The sequence below is a fragment of the Caretta caretta genome, chromosome 2 (genome assembly GCF_965140235.1).
Source record: "Caretta caretta isolate rCarCar2 chromosome 2, rCarCar1.hap1, whole genome shotgun sequence".
In the NCBI taxonomy this organism is placed as follows: Eukaryota; Metazoa; Chordata; order Testudines; family Cheloniidae; genus Caretta; species Caretta caretta.
Window position 1 is genome coordinate 204,087,793 of NC_134207.1, and position 18,795 is coordinate 204,106,587.

General features: G+C 37.1%; 1 protein-coding gene across 1 annotated transcript in view; it reads left to right on the forward strand.

The window, feature by feature from the left end:
- The window catches only part of TBC1D5 (TBC1 domain family member 5), a 275,327-nt gene that overhangs the window by 160,337 nt on the left and 96,195 nt on the right, over window positions 1–18,795 (forward strand). Inside the window, exon 14 of the mRNA XM_048838538.2 lies at window positions 15,761–15,846. Coding sequence (XP_048694495.2) covers window positions 15,761–15,846 — 86 coding nt within the window. The remainder of the gene's footprint in view (window positions 1–15,760; window positions 15,847–18,795) is intronic.

The window sequence follows — 18,795 nt, forward strand, 5'->3', positions numbered from 1 at the left end:
GCTAGAAGGCTCTGCACAGTAGTGTAACCTGGAAGCTATGACTAGCTAATTCAGTACTTGCTGACTTCTCTACCCCTTAAGGCTTTCCTGTGCACTTCCCATTAGGAACAGTAGATGCAGAAGGCATATTAGGTTCAATGCAATTTGCCTCCCCTGAGCTAGGGCAGGTTCCCTAAAAAGTTTCTTCCGAGGCTTTCTATGGTTTTAATTGTGCCATCCCATGGAGCCTCTACTGCACTCTATGGGCAATTGTTCATTGTCCAGTATGATTTGTTTCACATAGCAAGTGCACTCACTGTCTTGTAAACGTGTAAGGGAGACCTGGTCTCTATCCGTCGGAGCTTGAAATCTCAACTGGACAAACAGCAAAGTTCAGAAGTTTAGTGGGAAGAGCAGGGGTTCAGCTTGAAAGCAGTGTAGGTACTTTACTAATATGTGTTTCTTTGGGAGGTTATCCTTGAAAGATAGCTAAATGCCAAATAATCTCACTCTTGGGGAGTTTTTCTTACAATCTAGGCAAAACTGTCGAAAATATTCTGTGGGGAACAATCCTGCCATAGCCTCTGGGGAATGGAGTAGATGGACCTAACTAATGTGGCTTTTCTAGCTCTGGATCTATGATTCTGTAGTCAATCTGAATTGGCCTTTTCTTCATCGCATCCCATTCCTCCTCTTTGTACCCTGTGGTATCGATAACACATCATGTCCCTGTTTTCTTCTTGAGGATTGATGCGGGGGGAAGGTTTTGGCCTGACGGCCCTCTCGCTTTTTATTGACTGAAATTTATAGCTGTCCTTAGTAGAAGAGCCCTTCTATGTCAACAGAAGTTATATATCAGTGTCCTGGAAATAGAGCACACAGCTCTGTAATAGCCAACAACAAGTTACTGCAACTGCTTCTGAGGGGAAGCACAGAAGACTTTACAGAGCCACTTTATATTTACAGAGCCACACTTGGGCCTACATAGTGCCCAAAGTGCATTTGATTATCCTCAGTAGTTAAGAACATCTGGAATTCAAACTTGAAATTTGAAATCTATGTTGTTGCCCCTACTCAGGGCTACATTGTGAGCTCACTTAGCAAGACGCTTATTCCAAATTTCCGATTCTTCAGTAAGCAGTAATTCTTCTCAATTATATCAGTCAATGGGATTTCTATCTATTTAGGCTTTTTTAGAATAGAAAGTTATGTGAAAACTGACTTGATGTGAAAGAAGGGGGAAGTAAAAGTGTGTGTGTTGAGTGAGAAACTGGAGCAATAGTAGGAATTGTTCTTGTAATATACCCAAAGGAATTGGTAGTAGGTGTGTCTCTGAATATAATACCCCAAAAGTACCTAATTTTTTCCATATATTTTTTTCACATCACCACTGTTGGTTAGTGCTGTGAATTTTCAAAGCAAATACTGTTAGATGAAGAAGTAGAGATGTTGAGGGAGGGCAGTCAGAAGAATATAAAGTGATTAAAAAACATAGTTCTAACTAGAGTTGTTCAAATAAAAAAAAATTAAAAAACCCAATTAGAAATAAAAGTCATCGAAAATGTGAACATATTGTGTTCCTTAAATAACCAGATGTTCTCTCCCTCCTGAAGGCAGTCAGGGCTCGGAATAAAAGGTTTAAAACTATTGTTTTAAGTTAACTGTGAATTTTGCAAATCTGTTTTTACCCTTTAGCAAATAAAATTCTAATACAGCAACATAAGCGAAGTAATTTTCATCTTTGGGTGTTCTTATTTGTATGTTGTTGTGTGTTGAAGTGTTAACCTTATCACAGTGACTTATTACAAAACTAAAGCACTACATAGAACATTACCATTTTAGATAACATACTATAAGAACCTGACAACCGTCCTTTGTTCGAGAGCTTACAGTATTTATCCAAAAGATTTCTGCAAAATAAAAGTTTGTCTGCAACCTTTTAGCAGGAATGGTTGTACTACCTTGCGAGAAAGCTAGTTAGAAATAAGACAAGTTTTATTCAACTCTGAAGTGGTACTACTCAATACCAGTCTATTAAAATATCATTTAGAATGTTATATTTGGCTGTTTATTTTAAACTTTTTTCCCATCACACTGAAAATTCTGGTTTGTCTGATTTTTTTTCAGCATAGGATTTTAAGAAATTTAGTAACATTTTAAAATAGTGGTTTAATATATTAATGGTAAATTACAACTGAATCCCTGCAGAAGTACACATGGCATCTCAAAGATGCTCTATTAGTTAATCATAACTGATATTACAATGACTACCTTAGAAAGTAAGCAATAATATATGATTTTAAGGTCATGATCATACATATAACGACCAGCTAGAGGAATTCTCATTTCAGCCTTCAACACTCATCATGATCTGAGCAGTAAATGGCAGGAGAAAAAAAATTACATTACTGAGATTGTGAACTGAGCTGTTTGTACATTATTTTCAGTTGAATTTTCTTCTTAAGTAGCTGCTGCCACATCTCAGAGTTTTCTCTGAGCTGGTTTCATGTGCCTGAAAGGCTGTTTAGCTTCACTTTCTTCTCCTTCAGATAAATTCTTTTCTATACACTCATTAGCTGAGGTGCTTCTGAAAAGCTGGAACTATTCTTTGAAAGCTGCCTGTTATTTCAGAATTGTTTGTTGCAGTGTTTGTGAAAGGAGAGGAGCAGGTTTTAGTTTGTTTTGTTGGTTAGCACTGTGTGCAATCTGTCATTAATTACCACTCTTAATGACCAGATTGCAGCCAATCAGGAGTTAGTCTCCTTCAGCATTTGGACATTAGCAACTCATTAATTAATATTTACTCAAGAGGTGGAATTTTTATACCTAGTATATAATGGTTAGTTTATCACTTTAGAGTAATAGCAGCTACAGTTGTCTCCCTCCTCCCCAAACAATTCTTTATAATGCTTCAAATTTATTTTTAAATAATGTATGCTGTTCAGCCATGAGTCAGTTGACTCATTTCCAGGAGGCTGACAACTGGGCATTGTCTAATTTTTTTAAGTGCTCTGTGCTGATGGGGAGGCAAGAAAGAAGGATTTTTAAGCACTTGACAAGCGGATTACCAGTTTTCAGTGGCTCCAGTCCCAGCCCAACGCAGCTTGCTTCTCTAGTCCTCCTGATAAGAGTTACCTCACTAGTAGCTAAGGCCAGAAATCAATATTGGGGAGGCGGAAGACCAGAAGTGAGGTAGGCACCATGGGAAACTTGTAGGAAAGGCAGTCAGATGGGACGTGTGAGGTCACCGTGCACTCGAAAGAGGGCAAGATGTTCTTGCCACTGAGTGATGGGTTTGAGGTAGGGTAAGAAGGCCTGTATGATTGTGACAGAAAGGGAGGAAGATAGTAGAAAGGTGAGGAAGAGGAAGTTAGGAGACACTAAAGACAAATGAATTTATCTTCATCTTTTCAATGGTAGAACAGGAAGAACCCTGATATTTGCCCTTAGTATATTTAACACAATATACATACATTTTAAGGACGAAAAGTATGAACGGTACTTCAGCCTTTATCTTTATACACACAGTAAATTCCTAGCACATTAAAACATTTAGATGGTTAACCACCTGATTTACATATGTAATAAGATAGCTGTAATCTAAATACTGTTGTTTGCCTTCCCCCCCGTTATATGTGCTTGCAATTGACTGCCAGCCCCAAATAGGAGGACAGTTTTCAAAATTTGATCCTAAAATTATAAATATACGTTCATTTTAAAGCACAATGTTTTAAAATTAGTTTTCCTTAACTTATCTTCCAAACCCTGAGCCCCTAAGCGTTTGTTTTTCTATAATAATTTACACAACAAATATTTGATTTTAGTAATTATTGTCCTGAGTTTTCAAGTTCAGCTCTTGTGTTGTCTTTCACTATTAAAATAAAGGTGTTACAGGCAGCTACCAATTTAATGAAACAGTGTTTGGAATAGCCATATTGTCATAGGCCCGTATAAAAGTAATACATGCACAGTGAGTCAATAGTTACTATTCATTTACATATATTTAATTTAAAACCAACATATCCAAAGCACTTTTTCAATTATTTTGATGTATTACAAAACTAAAGGGTCAGTATTCATAATAAAAAGACTTACCCATCCTTGCCAAAACTGATCCCCATCTTCCCAAATATGCCTGTCATTTAATCAACCTATCATAACTTAGCCTTCCCTGCCATAGCATCTTATAGATCTCAACTAGTATTTTCAGGAAAAGCCTTGGAAAATAGAGTGCTCAGAAGCCAACTAATCAATACCATGGATCCTTCATAGCCGCCCTCCCTTTTAAGCCAGGGGCCTGTTACCTAGAGCACCTGCATCAATCATCATAACCCTGGTGGTACCACAGGAAGGGGAGGGGCAGTTTCTTAGCTAGCTGAATATATTTGTGATGGTATCATTTATATTGTCAGTTTCTTCATAACACTCAGTAGATGGGCATCTTAAGTAACTAACAGTATGCAAATATTATGACAATCCATCTTAATCAGCAAGTGTATTTAAATGGAAATGAAGATTTGGGGAAATTCAGAGTATCACAGAATAATTCCTGAAATTAGTTGAGAAATTGGGGTGGGTTCAGCAAAGAACCATAAGAATGATTTAAAAGGATTAAAAAACATGCTTTATTGTGGTAGACTCAGAACTCAATCTGTTTAGCTTAACAAAGCAAAGGTTAAGGGATGACTTGATTACAGTCTGTAAGTATCTTCATGGGGAACAAATATATAATCATGGAATCCTCAATCTAGCTAAGAAAGGTATAACGTGATCCAATGGCTGGGAGTTGAAGCTAGCCAAATTCAGACTCTAAATAAGATGAAAATTTTTAATAGTGAGAATAATTCACTACTTGAACAGTTTACCAGTGGTCATGGTGGATTCTCCATCCCTGACCATTTATAAATCAAATTGGATGTTTTTCTGAAAGACATGCTCTAGGAATTAGTTGGGGGAAGTTCTATGGCCTGTGTGGTACAGCAGGTCAGACTACATCAGGGGTCGGCAACCTTTCAGAAGTGGTGTGCAGAGTCTTCGTTTATTCACTCTAATTTAAAGTTTTGCGTGCCAGTAATACATTTTAATGTTTTTAGAAGGTCTCTTTCTATAAGTCTATAATAAAAACTAAACTATTGTTGTATGTAAAGTAAATAAGGTTTTTAAAATGTTTAAGAAGCTTCATTTAAAATTAAATTAAAATGCAGAGCCCCCCGGACCGGTGGCCAGGACCCGGGCAGTGTGAGTGTCACTGAAAATCAGCTGGCGTGCCGCCTGTGGCACGTGTGCCATAGGTTGCCTACCCCTGGACTAGATGATCACAATTATCCCTTCTGGCTTTGGAATCTATTATTTGAATGCTGCTGTACAAACCATGGTGTGCTTATAGTCAAGTGATATCAAAGCAAGAGTATGGTGGTTTTCCAATAGTAAGAAATTAAGCAACACAATTACTGTGCCCTAATTAATTTACTTGTCCTTTATATTTCTGTAAAGCAATATAATACAATTTCCACAAAAAAATCTTGGTGAGCTAATGGCTAGTCAAAAGAAACATTATACATGCTGATAACTTCGTGATCCCAAACATTTTTTAAAATGTCCTTGATTTTTCTGACCGCTGGGTACCCAGGCAACCTTAATTCTGCCCATATAGAGATATCCTGGCCAAAAAAAGCAGTACTGAGGGGGTATTAAATGTAGACGTGTTTGGGGACATGGGATTATTGGGAAAGAATTGGAGAGGACAGAAATAGGTAGGGCAGAAGTTCTTTTACTGTACTCCTCTGGCATTGGTTAGGGATTCATTACCACAGTGAAGCCCCATCCTCTAATAAGTGAGGTTTCCCTATGGTGAAATAGAAGGACGGAAGAAAAAGACTGGACACGAAATTATTTTTGTGTATTTTAATGCCAAACAACAAACTGATTTTTAAAGACTGAATCTTTTTCTTCTTTGAGCAGAAGAAAATAACAGTGGTACAGGCAAGCGCAAACCTGATAATGTTTGGTATATATTTTTTTTAAATAAGAGGAAGAGGAAAATGAAGCACCTTGTAGCTCTTAATTACCTGGTACCAGTAAAACCTACTGCACATGAATTTGTTGGGGCTGTTTCTTTCAAATGACTAGTTTACTTATATTTCAAAAGTCATCTAAAACTACTGACCCTGTCCTAAAGAATAACAATATTAGCTATACAATGATATAATAAACCATATTTAACAATGTTAGAATGAGGTGATTATGGTTCTCCTTGTGTGCAATCTGACAATTCAATTAATCACTTCTATTTTGTGAAGTAGTTTATCAAAAAGCACCACTTAGAACAGTTTCTCTCTAATGAAAACTTCTCCACATCGTAATTAATGTATTTGACTAAAATGTACAAAACAGAAACTGAGAGTTGTATAAAATGGATTGTGAACTTTTTAATATATGCAAGAATGACTACTTCTATATCATGTCTAGTGTAGTGTGATAAAATTATTGTGTAGGCTATTTTGATATGAATTCAGATATACTATTGGTATGCTGACATTATTAAATTCAGCATAGTAAATATTAATGTATTAACCATGACAATCTGTACAACTCTTAACTTGACTATATTATAGAATATTTCTGTCATCCCATTTTTAACTGGCAGGAAACTTTAGGTGTCAAAAGAAATTTCAAGATACCTGTTAACCTTTTCAGTCAGTATTTTATGGATAGTTAGGTTTGGAGATTTGAGGTGGAGTTTTGTTCTTTTAATCTTTTTAAGGAGCAACATTTACCAAAATGTCTCTGCAGTTTCCTTTATTTTCAGGATCCCAAAATGAATGGATCTTCCTATCCCATGATTCCAAAAACTTAACTTGTCTCCATTCTCCATATATGCATAAATATCATATTACTTTTATTGTAATGAGCAGATATGTGGATCTCAGAAAGTGCCTATTCCAGTCCTTAGGAACCTTTTTCAAATTTTTTACATACCACATTGTATACAGAACACAATAAAATCATCATCTTTGCTCTCCAGATAGCAAAAATAAGCCAACTAGCACCTTAAAAATATTTCACCTTCTCCATATATATGCAGGGGTGAAAATAACTTAAGGGACTTACTGGTACACAGGGCCAGAGTCCTGAGCGGGAGGGTTAGGGGAATCAACCGGAAGGGGCAGGGCCTCAACCAGAAGGGTGGGGCCTTTAAGTCCCCGTGCCCTTTAAATCATGATTTAAAGGGCCCAGGGCTGTGGTAGCAGCGGCAGGGAGCCCCAGGCCTTTTAAATCACCGCTGGAGCCCTGGCTGCCACTGCTACCCCAGGTGTCCGGCAGCAGGGCAATTTAAAGGGTGTGGGCCTCCCAGCCGCCACTACCGCAGAGGAGTCCCTGGCCCTTTAAATCGCTGCCAGAGCCCCAGGGCTCGTGACCACTACCCCAGGGCTCCGGAGCCCAGGGCCCTTTTAAATTGCCTACCCAGAGAAGCTGCCCCGTGCTGGTATGGTCGGCTGTGTCCCAGCTCATGCTGGTACGCCATACCGGACCAGACCAGCTTACTTTCACCTTTGTATATATGGCATATGTGTATGTATGCACATACACACAGAAAGAACAAATAATGTTGTTGTGTGGAATATGGTTTTATTGGTGTCAGCTTAGAATAGCTGCATTACTCAAAAAGCCATGAGTGAGCTATGCAGGTTGTCCAAATGAGTGCCAATAAAACCAAAATGTGGTGGCTTTTCTGTATATAAAAATGTTATATTTTTAATCTGATAACTTGGGACATTGACAGGGTTAGAAGCAAGTCTAGCTGTGTGTTCCATTTGTAAGCTTGGATCTCCCCTTTCTACTGCTGTAAAACTTCTATTTCCTAGCCGTGTAAGGTTTTGAGATACCAGGTAATAAATCTGTCATGGGTAAAGGGCTGAAGATTGCCTTATTTACATCTCACTGTTTAGTTACTTTACTTTTGAAAACAAGTGTTCAGGGGGAAAAAAATAGGTGACTAAATTGAAACGCAGATTGAAATTATGTGGTTAAGCAATGTTGTTTATGAAAGATGTGGCATTTACACAGGTTACAAATTTGAACATTAGCAGGGTATTTTTTCTGTCTGGAATATTGATAAAGGTTTGGTATGCTTTGATCTACCTGTTAATAATATGATATATTGTAAAAACGTTAGTGAAAAAGAGTGTCAGCTAGTTAGGACAAGGAGCTAAAATATGTGTGACCAAAATTTTCTTTAATTCAAGTCAAAGATATTATTTATAAATCTGAATTAACATTTTTACCATTTCTTTCTTCTTCTCCAGAGAGAGAGAGCATAATGTACAATAGTATGTAATGTAGACCACAATGTAAAATACTTTTCTAGCATTTGAAACTCCCACTCGCCATAGGGATGCAGGGTTGACATGTAAGGAAATTGGAGTTGGTCATTATTTCTAGTTGGTATGAGTTTAGGGAGTTCTCCTTGTCTTTACCCAGTGAATTGAATTCTTAAATTTTTGGGGGGCATTTTATTTGCTTCAGGAAAGTATTCTTGTCAGCAAGTTAAGGAAGTATGGGCTGGATGAATGCACTACAAGGTGGGTAGAAAGCTGGCTAGATTGTCGGGCTCAACGGGTAGTGATCAATGGCTCCATATCTAGTTGGCAGCCGGTATCAAGTGGAGTACCCCAAGGGTCGGTCCTGGGGCCGGTTTTGTTCAATATCTTCATAAATGATCTGGAGGATGGTGTGGATTGCACTCTCAGCAAATTTGCGGATGATACTAAACTGGGAGGAGTGGTAGATACGCTGGAGGGGAGGGATAGGATACAGAAAGACCTGGACAAATTGGAGGATTGGGCCAAAAGAAATGTGATGAGGTTCAATAAGGATAAGTGCAGGGTCCTGCACTTAGGACGGAAGAACCCAATGCACAGCTACAGACTAGGGACCGAATGGCTAGGCAGCAGTTCTGCGGAAAAGGACCTAGGGGTGACAGTGGACGAGAAGCTGGATATGAGTCAGCAGTGTGCCCTTGTTGCCAAGAAGGCCAATGGCATTTTGGGATATATAAGTAGGGGCATAGCGAGCAGATCGAGGGACGTGATCGTTCCCTTCTATTCGACATTGGTGAGGCCTCATCTGGAGTACTGTGTCCAGTTTTGGGCCCCACACTTCAAGAAGGATGTGGATAAATTGGAGAGAGTCCAGCGAAGGGCAACAAAAATGATTAGGGGACTGGAACACATGAGTTATGAGGAGAGGCTGAGGGAGCTGGGATTGTTTAGCCTGCAGAAGAGAAGAATGAGGGGGGATTTGATAGCTGCTTTCACCTACCTGAAAGGGGGTTCCAAAGAGGATGGCTCTAGACTGTTCTCAATGGTAGCAGATGACAGAACGAGGAGTAATGGTCTCAAGTTGCAGTGGGGGAGGTTTAGATTGGATATTAGGAAAAACTTTTTCACTAAGAGGGTGGTGAAACACTGGAATGCGTTACCTAGGGAGGTGGTAGAATCTCCTTCCTTAGAGGTTTTTAAGGTCAGGCTTGACAAAGCCCTGGCTGGGATGATTTAACTGGGAATTGGTCCTGCTTTGAGCAGGGGGTTGGACTAGATGACCTTCTGGGGTCCCTTCCAACCCTGATATTCTATGATTCTATGAAAAATATTTCCTTGATTTTTCCATTCAATCAATTGACATACAATAGTAATTCATTGTACTTCTATAGCATTGTCTGTAGGCGATTCTCAAAGGTATTTTTATTTTTGACAAGCATTAATTAATAGAAGCCCACAGCATCCCTCTGAGAATGGTAAGTAGGTAGTTTACAGATAAGAAAGCTATAACACAGAGAGGGTTACAGCATATCACTACAAAACACATTGATAGAGTTCGTCTCTCGACCCCCAGTGTCATGCTGTGGTCAGTACAATGTTGTACCTCTTCTTTTGATGCAATGTTATATCTTAATATAGATACACTAACAAAATATATATTGGCTTATATTTTAATCCATTGGCACTGAACTCATTTACAGTGAGCAGTGGGGTATGGTGTCTGATAATACTGTGAAATAATAATGCCCCACTGTTTTATAAATATTTGTTAAAATCTGTTGCAGGCTGATGCAGTGCAGTTTGTGCCACAGTGGACAGTCATCACTGTACAAAAGATACCTGCATTTCTTGTGATCAAATCTTTGAGATGTCTATGAAAAATTATTGAAAATGTTGAGCTGTTGTTTATACCTTATTTGTCAAACACATAGCAAATATATAGCTTCTTGGGTACATAACAAAGAAAAAGAGTGGCGAGGTTACATTTTCTGGGCACCTAAACTATTAGGTAGTCATTAATATGCACAGTCAAATTAATTATTGGTGCATAAAGGAAAGTGACAGTTGTGAACAGCTGTGTTCCTTATCTACATTTTAGTTGTACTTCACTTCTGTTCCCAATCCACATTTTAGCTATGTATGTATCAGTTTTTATTGAAGAGTTTCTTGTATTGCATTGGAGAAAGAAAAGGTAAAACCTTCACAGTGAATGTGGGATCAGATTCCCCAACTTTAATTATAGGCAAATGAAAAGGAAAAAATTAGCATTTTAATATAGAAATATCTTAGGCTTTAGGAGAATTATGATAAATCTAATGTTGCCTAGTGAACTAAATAAGGATATTACAACAAACTGTCTCCTTAGAAATATTTGTTTAAATAGAGGCTACAATACTTCATCTTTATCTTTTTTGGATAATTATTGCTATTTCAGGCTGTTTCTTGTTCCAGGTTTAAAATACCATTAGTTTTCCAAAAAATTATAATTGGCAGCATTTGTTTGCTATAAAACTACTGGATGGAAACAAAATTCCAGTTTGCTTGTGAGATAATTATTTTAGTGAGAGTTTTGTTCTATGTGAGATAATTACTTTTGTGAGAGTTTTGTTATGCGTATACAGTTCACTATTGCTGTTTCTTTCTCACTTGGTTGCATTTAGGTTATCTAGTTTCAGTTGCAATCTATTAAGCTAAGTCTTTTTCAGTGGTTGAGGTTTTCCCACCTGTCTAACCTAAAACACCTGCAACATATGTTTGCATAACCCTGCAATGCTTTGCGTTTTGGGCCTTGAGAAATTCCCCCAGAGCTTTTTGCTTACAAACAGCTGAGCAATTCATTTCTCTAATGACGAGTGTTTTTCCCCTGGCATTGAGGCAATAATATGTTCACTAAAATAAGTCTCATTTTTCATCAGAGAGGCACATTAGACATCTTTTTACAGTGCTGTTTCATCTTCTGAACCTTCATTATCTGGAATATTTAAAAACAAAAACAAAAGGAAGGAGAGGAAAAACTAAATCTTCAATTGTGTTCTATAGATTTCATCACCAGCACCTGCACACACATACTGGAAACCGCCACATGCTCACACAGTTAAAGCATTACATTATGGGAGTAAATTAGCTTCCTTGATGTATGGCACAACCATCTTTCTATGACTTATATCACTCAAGTCTGCCCCACTATAAGATAGTTAACTACATAAATAATTTTATATAATTTTCTTGTTTGACTTTTTTTTTATTACATGATTTGGATTTAGCAAAACATCTTTACTTTTTTCCCTACAAGTAGCTCAGTAAAGTCCAACTCAGGGAACCAGGCAGGCATGTTAGAATTTCTGTGACCACTGATGGTCACTCTAAGCAATCAAATGTTTCACTCAGTTTTACTCGAAATGCTATCCAAAGTTATAACAAAGAGTTTAAAGACATGGCACAGACCCTCCACTGGTGTAATTCACACCATCTGAGCATCTGCCTGATTGGGTGAGATTCTCACTTCTGCTCCCTCTCCTTAACCAGCTAAAATGGTCAAAGGAAAGTAAAGGGTCTCTCATAGCTCTGGATCTGATCTGGAACTGAGAAAGACAGCACGGATTGTTCTTGAGGACTCCCTTGCAAGCCCTGATGTTAATATATGCATGGAGTGGACCTGGGGGCAGAAGAAGTGTGACTATGGGGGCAGGACCCAGCCCATGATGCTGTGGAGTTTTTGGACAGCACTGCTTTCCCATAGGCAGGTTGCTATAATTTAGACAGCCCCTGAGGACTGTCTAATTACGCAGAGGGCTGTTGCAGCCCTCAGAGTGGCTTAGAATCAAGATGGCCCAAGGGTGACTCAAAGCCACAATAGTCACCCACTCCCTCTGGGCTGTGAGCTCTATGCTGTGCTTCTAAGAGATGCAGCACAGAATCCTCCACATGTACAGCCCTACTTCACATGCTGGTTACTATAGCTCTGCATAATGTTTGCCCCTTTTAAAATCTGTTAATTCAAAATTAAAGCTTTTGGTTGTCTAACATAGGCTATCCAGTTATAAAGGAGAGAATTGAAAAGTAATTGAAAAACCCACAGAAGATTGTTAAAAGAATGGTATTTACCATTCCCCTACAGGCAGACTATGGATTCCTAGACTCTTCTGGCTAATGTGACATCCCTAGAGGAAAAATGCATGGTAGTTCTGCATTTCACAGACCTATGTAGGAAGGAAGGGGAGGAATTAATTTGCTAATCCACTTAATGCCCTTTTTATACTCTTTATCAAGGGCAATCAGCACATAATACGAAGGTTGGGATATGGCAGATGTAAATTATTGATCAAAGTACTTACATTAGTTGAGAAATAAAGGTATGAAAACTTTACTAACAAGTAATTAAACATGTAAATATAACTATACTTATTTGGAATCTACTTGGGGAAAAAGGAAAAAAATGAATGCTCTGGTCAATAAATCAGATTAACTTATTCTGTGTGTCCTGAATGCACAATACATACAGGGGATACACAAAGTTGGGTATGCCTACGAGAGAAATTAGTTTGAAATTGATAAAGAAAAAATTGCATTTTTCTAGGAGTATTTCTCATTATGAAACTTATACAAGGGGTTTTTTTTAATATGAAAAATAGAGAAGGTACTATCAATAACATGCTATAAGTATCATAATCTTAATTTCTGTTACTGTCTGTTTGAAATGCAACTTTCAGAAATATTGACTATGTTTAGGATAGTAGTTTTCAGATATCTGCGTGTTAACATGTATGTCAGGTTTTTAAAAATAATGGGATTTTCTTAAAGGATATCTTACAATGCTAAAAACCATTTCCAACCATAATCCTCTTGGTTTTTATTGCCTTACATTTTAAATGCTGTTTTTTCAACATCATTTTTTCTGAGCTTTGGTTCCCCCTGCCCCCCCCTTCCATGTAATAGTACGTTAAACTGCCTCTGCCTTTCATACCAGTAAGCCTCACAGGAATTTAAACAGGCCCCACTGAAAGCAATACTTGAGCCTCATTCATGTGTTCAAGTTAGATCATTATTCCTATTAATGGCTTTAAGTGCTTAGATAGTAGATCAGCATTTCATGTCTTGAATTGCTTGTCATTTCTGCATAAATATGTATTTTAAGAAATTGCTCCACATGATCTCGTCCCCCACTTTCTTCCAGAAAAGAAAGTAGCATAATCCTTTCTTGATTTCATGGAAGTTGGAAAAGAAAGCTTTTTTTTTTTTTTAGCAAAAATAAAGTGTATATCCAATTTCTGGAAACAAGTTGTAAAAACGTGTGATAGCCTTGTGAAAGTGAATTTTTCAATTGAATCTGGATCAACTGGAAATATGCCAGTAATTTTGTCATCCTCCTCTTCTTGTACATTGCTTCAAATGGTCATCAACTCTCATAAAGAAAAATAGAAGTCTATTAAATTTGTAAGAGAAAAGTTACACTATTTGATTACTAGCATAGTAGTTATAGAACCATCAGTTATCCTCCTCATGTCAGTTCAGATTTCATTATCGTAGAAATGCATTGAATTACCAAACCAGAGCAATAGTAACTAAAGCTGATTCATTGTTATTGCTATCAGTTGACGAGGACTGACTTACAAGCCATATAATGGGATAGAGTTATGCAAATGTTGTTATAACAAGAAAAGAAAAATGTACGGTGACCATTACAGTGCAGGTGACAGAATAAATGGGAATTTTTTTTAATGCTGTCTGTTAGCCTCAAGTTTTTTATAACACTGCAAACCAGTATATATTTAAACAATGTTTAATGTATTCCTATAGGAGGCAAAAAGTAATTTAATACAAAGGTAAGCCTGACAGCATGAAAAAGTTAGGAAATTCTCACTGAAGGTTTCCATCATCAACTTTAACTTTGACCCCAGCAATCCTTCTGACCCTTTGATACCTATTGACTCTTCAACTCTAACTCTTCTTCCTTTGTCATATGCATTGTACAATATTCTGTTACTTGAAATGTAAACCCCACCTACTCCTAAAAACATGAGAAGGCTGGTCAAAAAGGAAGTGTTTTCAGAAATTCACTGGAGACTGGTGGAGCATGGGTTCCCCAGCCCATTACAACAGTGGGCAAGGAAAATGAATTTCCCACATGTGAAGGTGGGAAAGAATATAAGGGAGTTTCCCATTCCCTTGTGTACTCCTTGCACATCAAGATGAAAATGTAATGTACTTGTTAAAAAAAAAATCAGAAAGCGCATTGCATTGCATTGATTAATAAATTGTATGTATTACTATAAAGACCAAAAGAGTTAGGTCAGTATATTTCAAATGAATGTATAAAAGCAAGAGGGGGAAAAAACAGTTTTAAAAGAGAGTAAGTTTGTAACACAAATCTTTCAACACGTATTTATTTGTATGAAATAGTGCAGTTTATGCACTATATTTAGATTATTGCACAGAAAAAAATGATCACTTTAATGGATATTCTATTTTATGTTGTATTTTTTCCTAATGCATTTTAACTTCCAATGAAATGGAAATGTATTACTTTAATTTATCCCTTTGATGAGTATTTATATAAAAGGGCTATGCTGTACTTCTGTTTAGTTGGATGCCTATTCAATTTATTTTTTTAATATGTATTTACATAGCACTTTATACCATCAAGCATTATCCCTTTGAGCTAAATTAGTGTAAGTGGACTCCTTGGTACATAATTCTGTGATATAGGTTCTTCAGAATTCCATAGAATATTAAGTCCAAAAATAGATAATTTCAGTGCTATTTAAGACAAAATATGTCAATAAATTAGTTTATCTGAGGTGAAAATAGGGACGAACACACAAACTCTGTTTTCAGCATTAATTGTGTAGAGGATAGTACTACAGGATTCCAGGCCTAGATTCTGAATACTGTGAGGTTTCGGGGGGGGAAACGGTTCTGTGTGCCATCTAGTGGATATATTTGATTTGATCAGCAAAACATAATTCTAACATGAAACCAATCTTTTTTTAACTAAAATGTTCTAACAAGTGGGTACTTCAATTAGAAATTATAGCTAGTCCTTACTATTAATGTTTTATTTAATATGATCCCTTTATAGGCAGATGTTTTAGTGATACACTTTATAGTCAGAACTTGAGAAGGGACAAAACTAGCTTGGAACAGAACTTCCCCAGAAAGTTCAGATCCAGACTCGAACATTGTAGCTCAGTCCCCTTTCTATATGGATGAATATATGCTTAGTTATGGTATTTGTGGAACAGTCTTAAAGTCATCAGATGATAACAATGGAATCTAAAATATTTCAAAGCTGGCTTTCCTTTTTTATATATTGTTCCTACCTTTATGAATTATGGTCCTAGGAAAAAAGAAATGAGTTTTTAATCTATAATCCTTATTGATTAACTTTTATATTAAGATACTGATGCCTAATTTTTATTAAATATTTTCTACTTTAAACATTGTAACACTCTTTTCTGTAGAAAAATCCAAGACCAGTGACTTACCAATTCCAGCAAAGTTTAGATTATTACAAAGCACGTGGAGCAGACTTGATGAATAAAACCCGGTAAGACACTTTCATATATGTTGCATTTTAATTAACACCTTACCCAAAAATAGTGAATATTTTATAGGTTGCTTTGATTCAAAACAGGAATTATACAAACAGTATATGGAACACAAATGACTATTATCATAGTATTTTAGAAATGTAGGGCTGGAAGTGACCTCGAGTTATCAACTGTTCCAGCACCCTGTGCTGAGGCAGGATGATGTATATCTAGATTATCCCTGATGGATATGTCGAACCTGTTCTAAAAAGTTTTCAGTGACAGGGATTCCACAGCCCCCCAGGAAGCCTGTTCCAGTTTTAATATCTTTATAGTTATATATAGTTTTTCCTAATATCTAACCTAAATCTCCCTTACTGCAGATTAAGCACATTACTTCCTTGTCCTAACAGCAATAGACATGGAGAACAATTGATCACTGTCTTCTTTATAACAGCCCTTAACATATTTGAAGACTGATATCAGGTCCCCCCATAGTCTTCTCTTCTCAAGACTCAAAGTCCCCAATTTTTTTAACTTCTCCTCCTAGGTCAGGTTTTCTAAACCTTTTATCATTTTTGTTGCTCTTCTCTACACTCTCTCCAATTTGTCCACATCTTTCTTAAAGTGCAGCTTCTGGAACTGCACACAGTACCTCATCTGAGGCCACAGCAGTGCCAAGTAGAGTAGAACAATGATCTCTCATGTCTTGCATACAACACTCCTGTTAATACACCCCAGAATGATGTTAGCCTTCCTTGCAACTGCTTCATGTTATTGACTCGTGCAATTTGTGATTCCGTATAACCCCTGGACTCTTTTCAGTAGTACTGCCTCCCCAGTTACTCCCCATTTTGTAGTTGTGCATTTGGGATTTTTTTCTTTGTAGGTATAGTACTTTGCACTTGTCTTCATTAATTATGTGAAATTAATTTTTTCATCTTTGCACAATCAATAATATTACAAAGAGTGCTATATTCTAGCTTGCATGCTCTCTCTCTCAGGCTAGGGTCTTGTCTACACTTGCAATAGCTTAAAACTGATTTACTTGAACTGGTGCAAACCACTGTGTGGACAATCTTCGATCAGTCTACCACAGCTTCTATCAATTGATCTTATTCCTTTTAAACTGATTGAAGAATGCCCACACAGCAGTTTGCAACAGTTCAACTAAACCAGTTTTAAAACATATCCTTGGTGAAACCAGAGATCTAAATTCCATTACACTAGGCACTGTACAAGCACATAACATAAAGATGGTTTCTGCCTCAAAGCACTTAAAATCTAAGTATAGTGACCGAGTTTCAAAACAACCACCAGTCAAAGGATAGAGGGCCAAATCCTGCTTACATTACTTATGCTTTTATCTCATTGAAGTCAATGGGTCTACTTTCCTGGTAAGGAAAAGCACAATTTGGTCCTTAAAATACAAAGATGCATTTGTAATATCCATGTTTTTAGTGCTATGTGACCAAAAAGCTCTGTTTTATTAGAATAATCACTGTATGAGAAAACTACTACAAGTATAAAAATTCCAGGATGGGTTTAATATTTGTATTTTTTGAATTGATGAAATGATTTGATGAATTGATGCTAAAAATGAATTGATGTTATCCCATAGGTTGCAAACTTTGGATATTGAAATGGTGGTTATGGAATGTGCTGCCATGCCAGTGCTAATCTTATCATTGTAAAATAAATAAAAGGGACACCCATCCCTTTTTTCACACACCTCTCCTATCTAATACAGTGCCAGCTTGCAATGTGCAAAGAATTTTAAATTTTGAGGGACGGGGAAAAAATGAAAAGTTTCTTTTTTTCTAGCTTCTCTCTGTGCCTTATGATGATATCAAGTGACAATGAGTGAAAAAGACAATGATATTACATCATAATGTGATTAGCAGCATTACGTTACTATGGCATAATGTTCTAGCTATTTGTCCTGTTAAGAAACTTAGAAAGATGGCTATCCAGAGGAGGATGTCCTGCCCCAGGAATCATGGTGTTCTTTTTGTATTGGCCCAGCCTCATTCCTTGATCTGTGGGGTCAATATTCTTGCTGCTCCTGCATCTTTGACTTGTAGCATGGGGACTTTGATTCTTTCTGGTGGACAGGGAAACTCCAAAATATAGTCTCCACCTGAGCTGTCCTATAGAAGATTCTACAACCTCTCTTCTGCTACCCTCCAAGTCTGCATTTTTCGTACAACTGTTTTAGGAGGCCCAACTGCAGCTTATTATATTCTCTCTCTCTCATTGTACTGCTCTCTCGTGGAACACCCAGGCACTCTTTTAACTCCTACTGCAAGACTTCTTGACCCAGTTTGCTTCTCAAGAGCTCCTTGGTCTCTTTTTCAAAATACAGGATCTGTAGGATTTCTGTGTCCCACACACAATTGTGGTGCGCTGCAGCTGCTTTTTGTTGGGTCTCAGATGGGCCATGCTGCAGAAACATATTAAAGTATAATTGTGGAACTTATGAGCAAGTGTCTCTCCCTGCAGTTATCATGGAACTTGCATGATAGCAGTATTGCAGCTGCTGGCAAAGCTTTCTTCCCTACTTGAGGCTTCCTGGAAGGAGAGGATTCTAACTAGGGCTGTCAAGCGATTTAAAAAATTAATCATGATTAATCGCGCTGTTAAACAACAATAGAATACCATTTATTTTAAATATTTTTGGATGTTTACTACATTTTGAAATATATTAATTTCAATTTGCAATGCAGAATACAAAGTGTACAGTGCTCACTTTATATTTATTACAAATATTTGCACTGTAAAAAACAAAAATAAATTTCAGTTCACCTTATACTAGTATTGTAGTGCAATCTCTTTATCATAAAAGTTGAACTTACAAATGTAGAATTATGTAAAAAAACCTGCATTCAAAAATAAAACAATGTAAATCTTTAGAACCAACGAGTCCACTCAGTCCTACTTCTTGGTCAGCCAATGACTCAGACAAG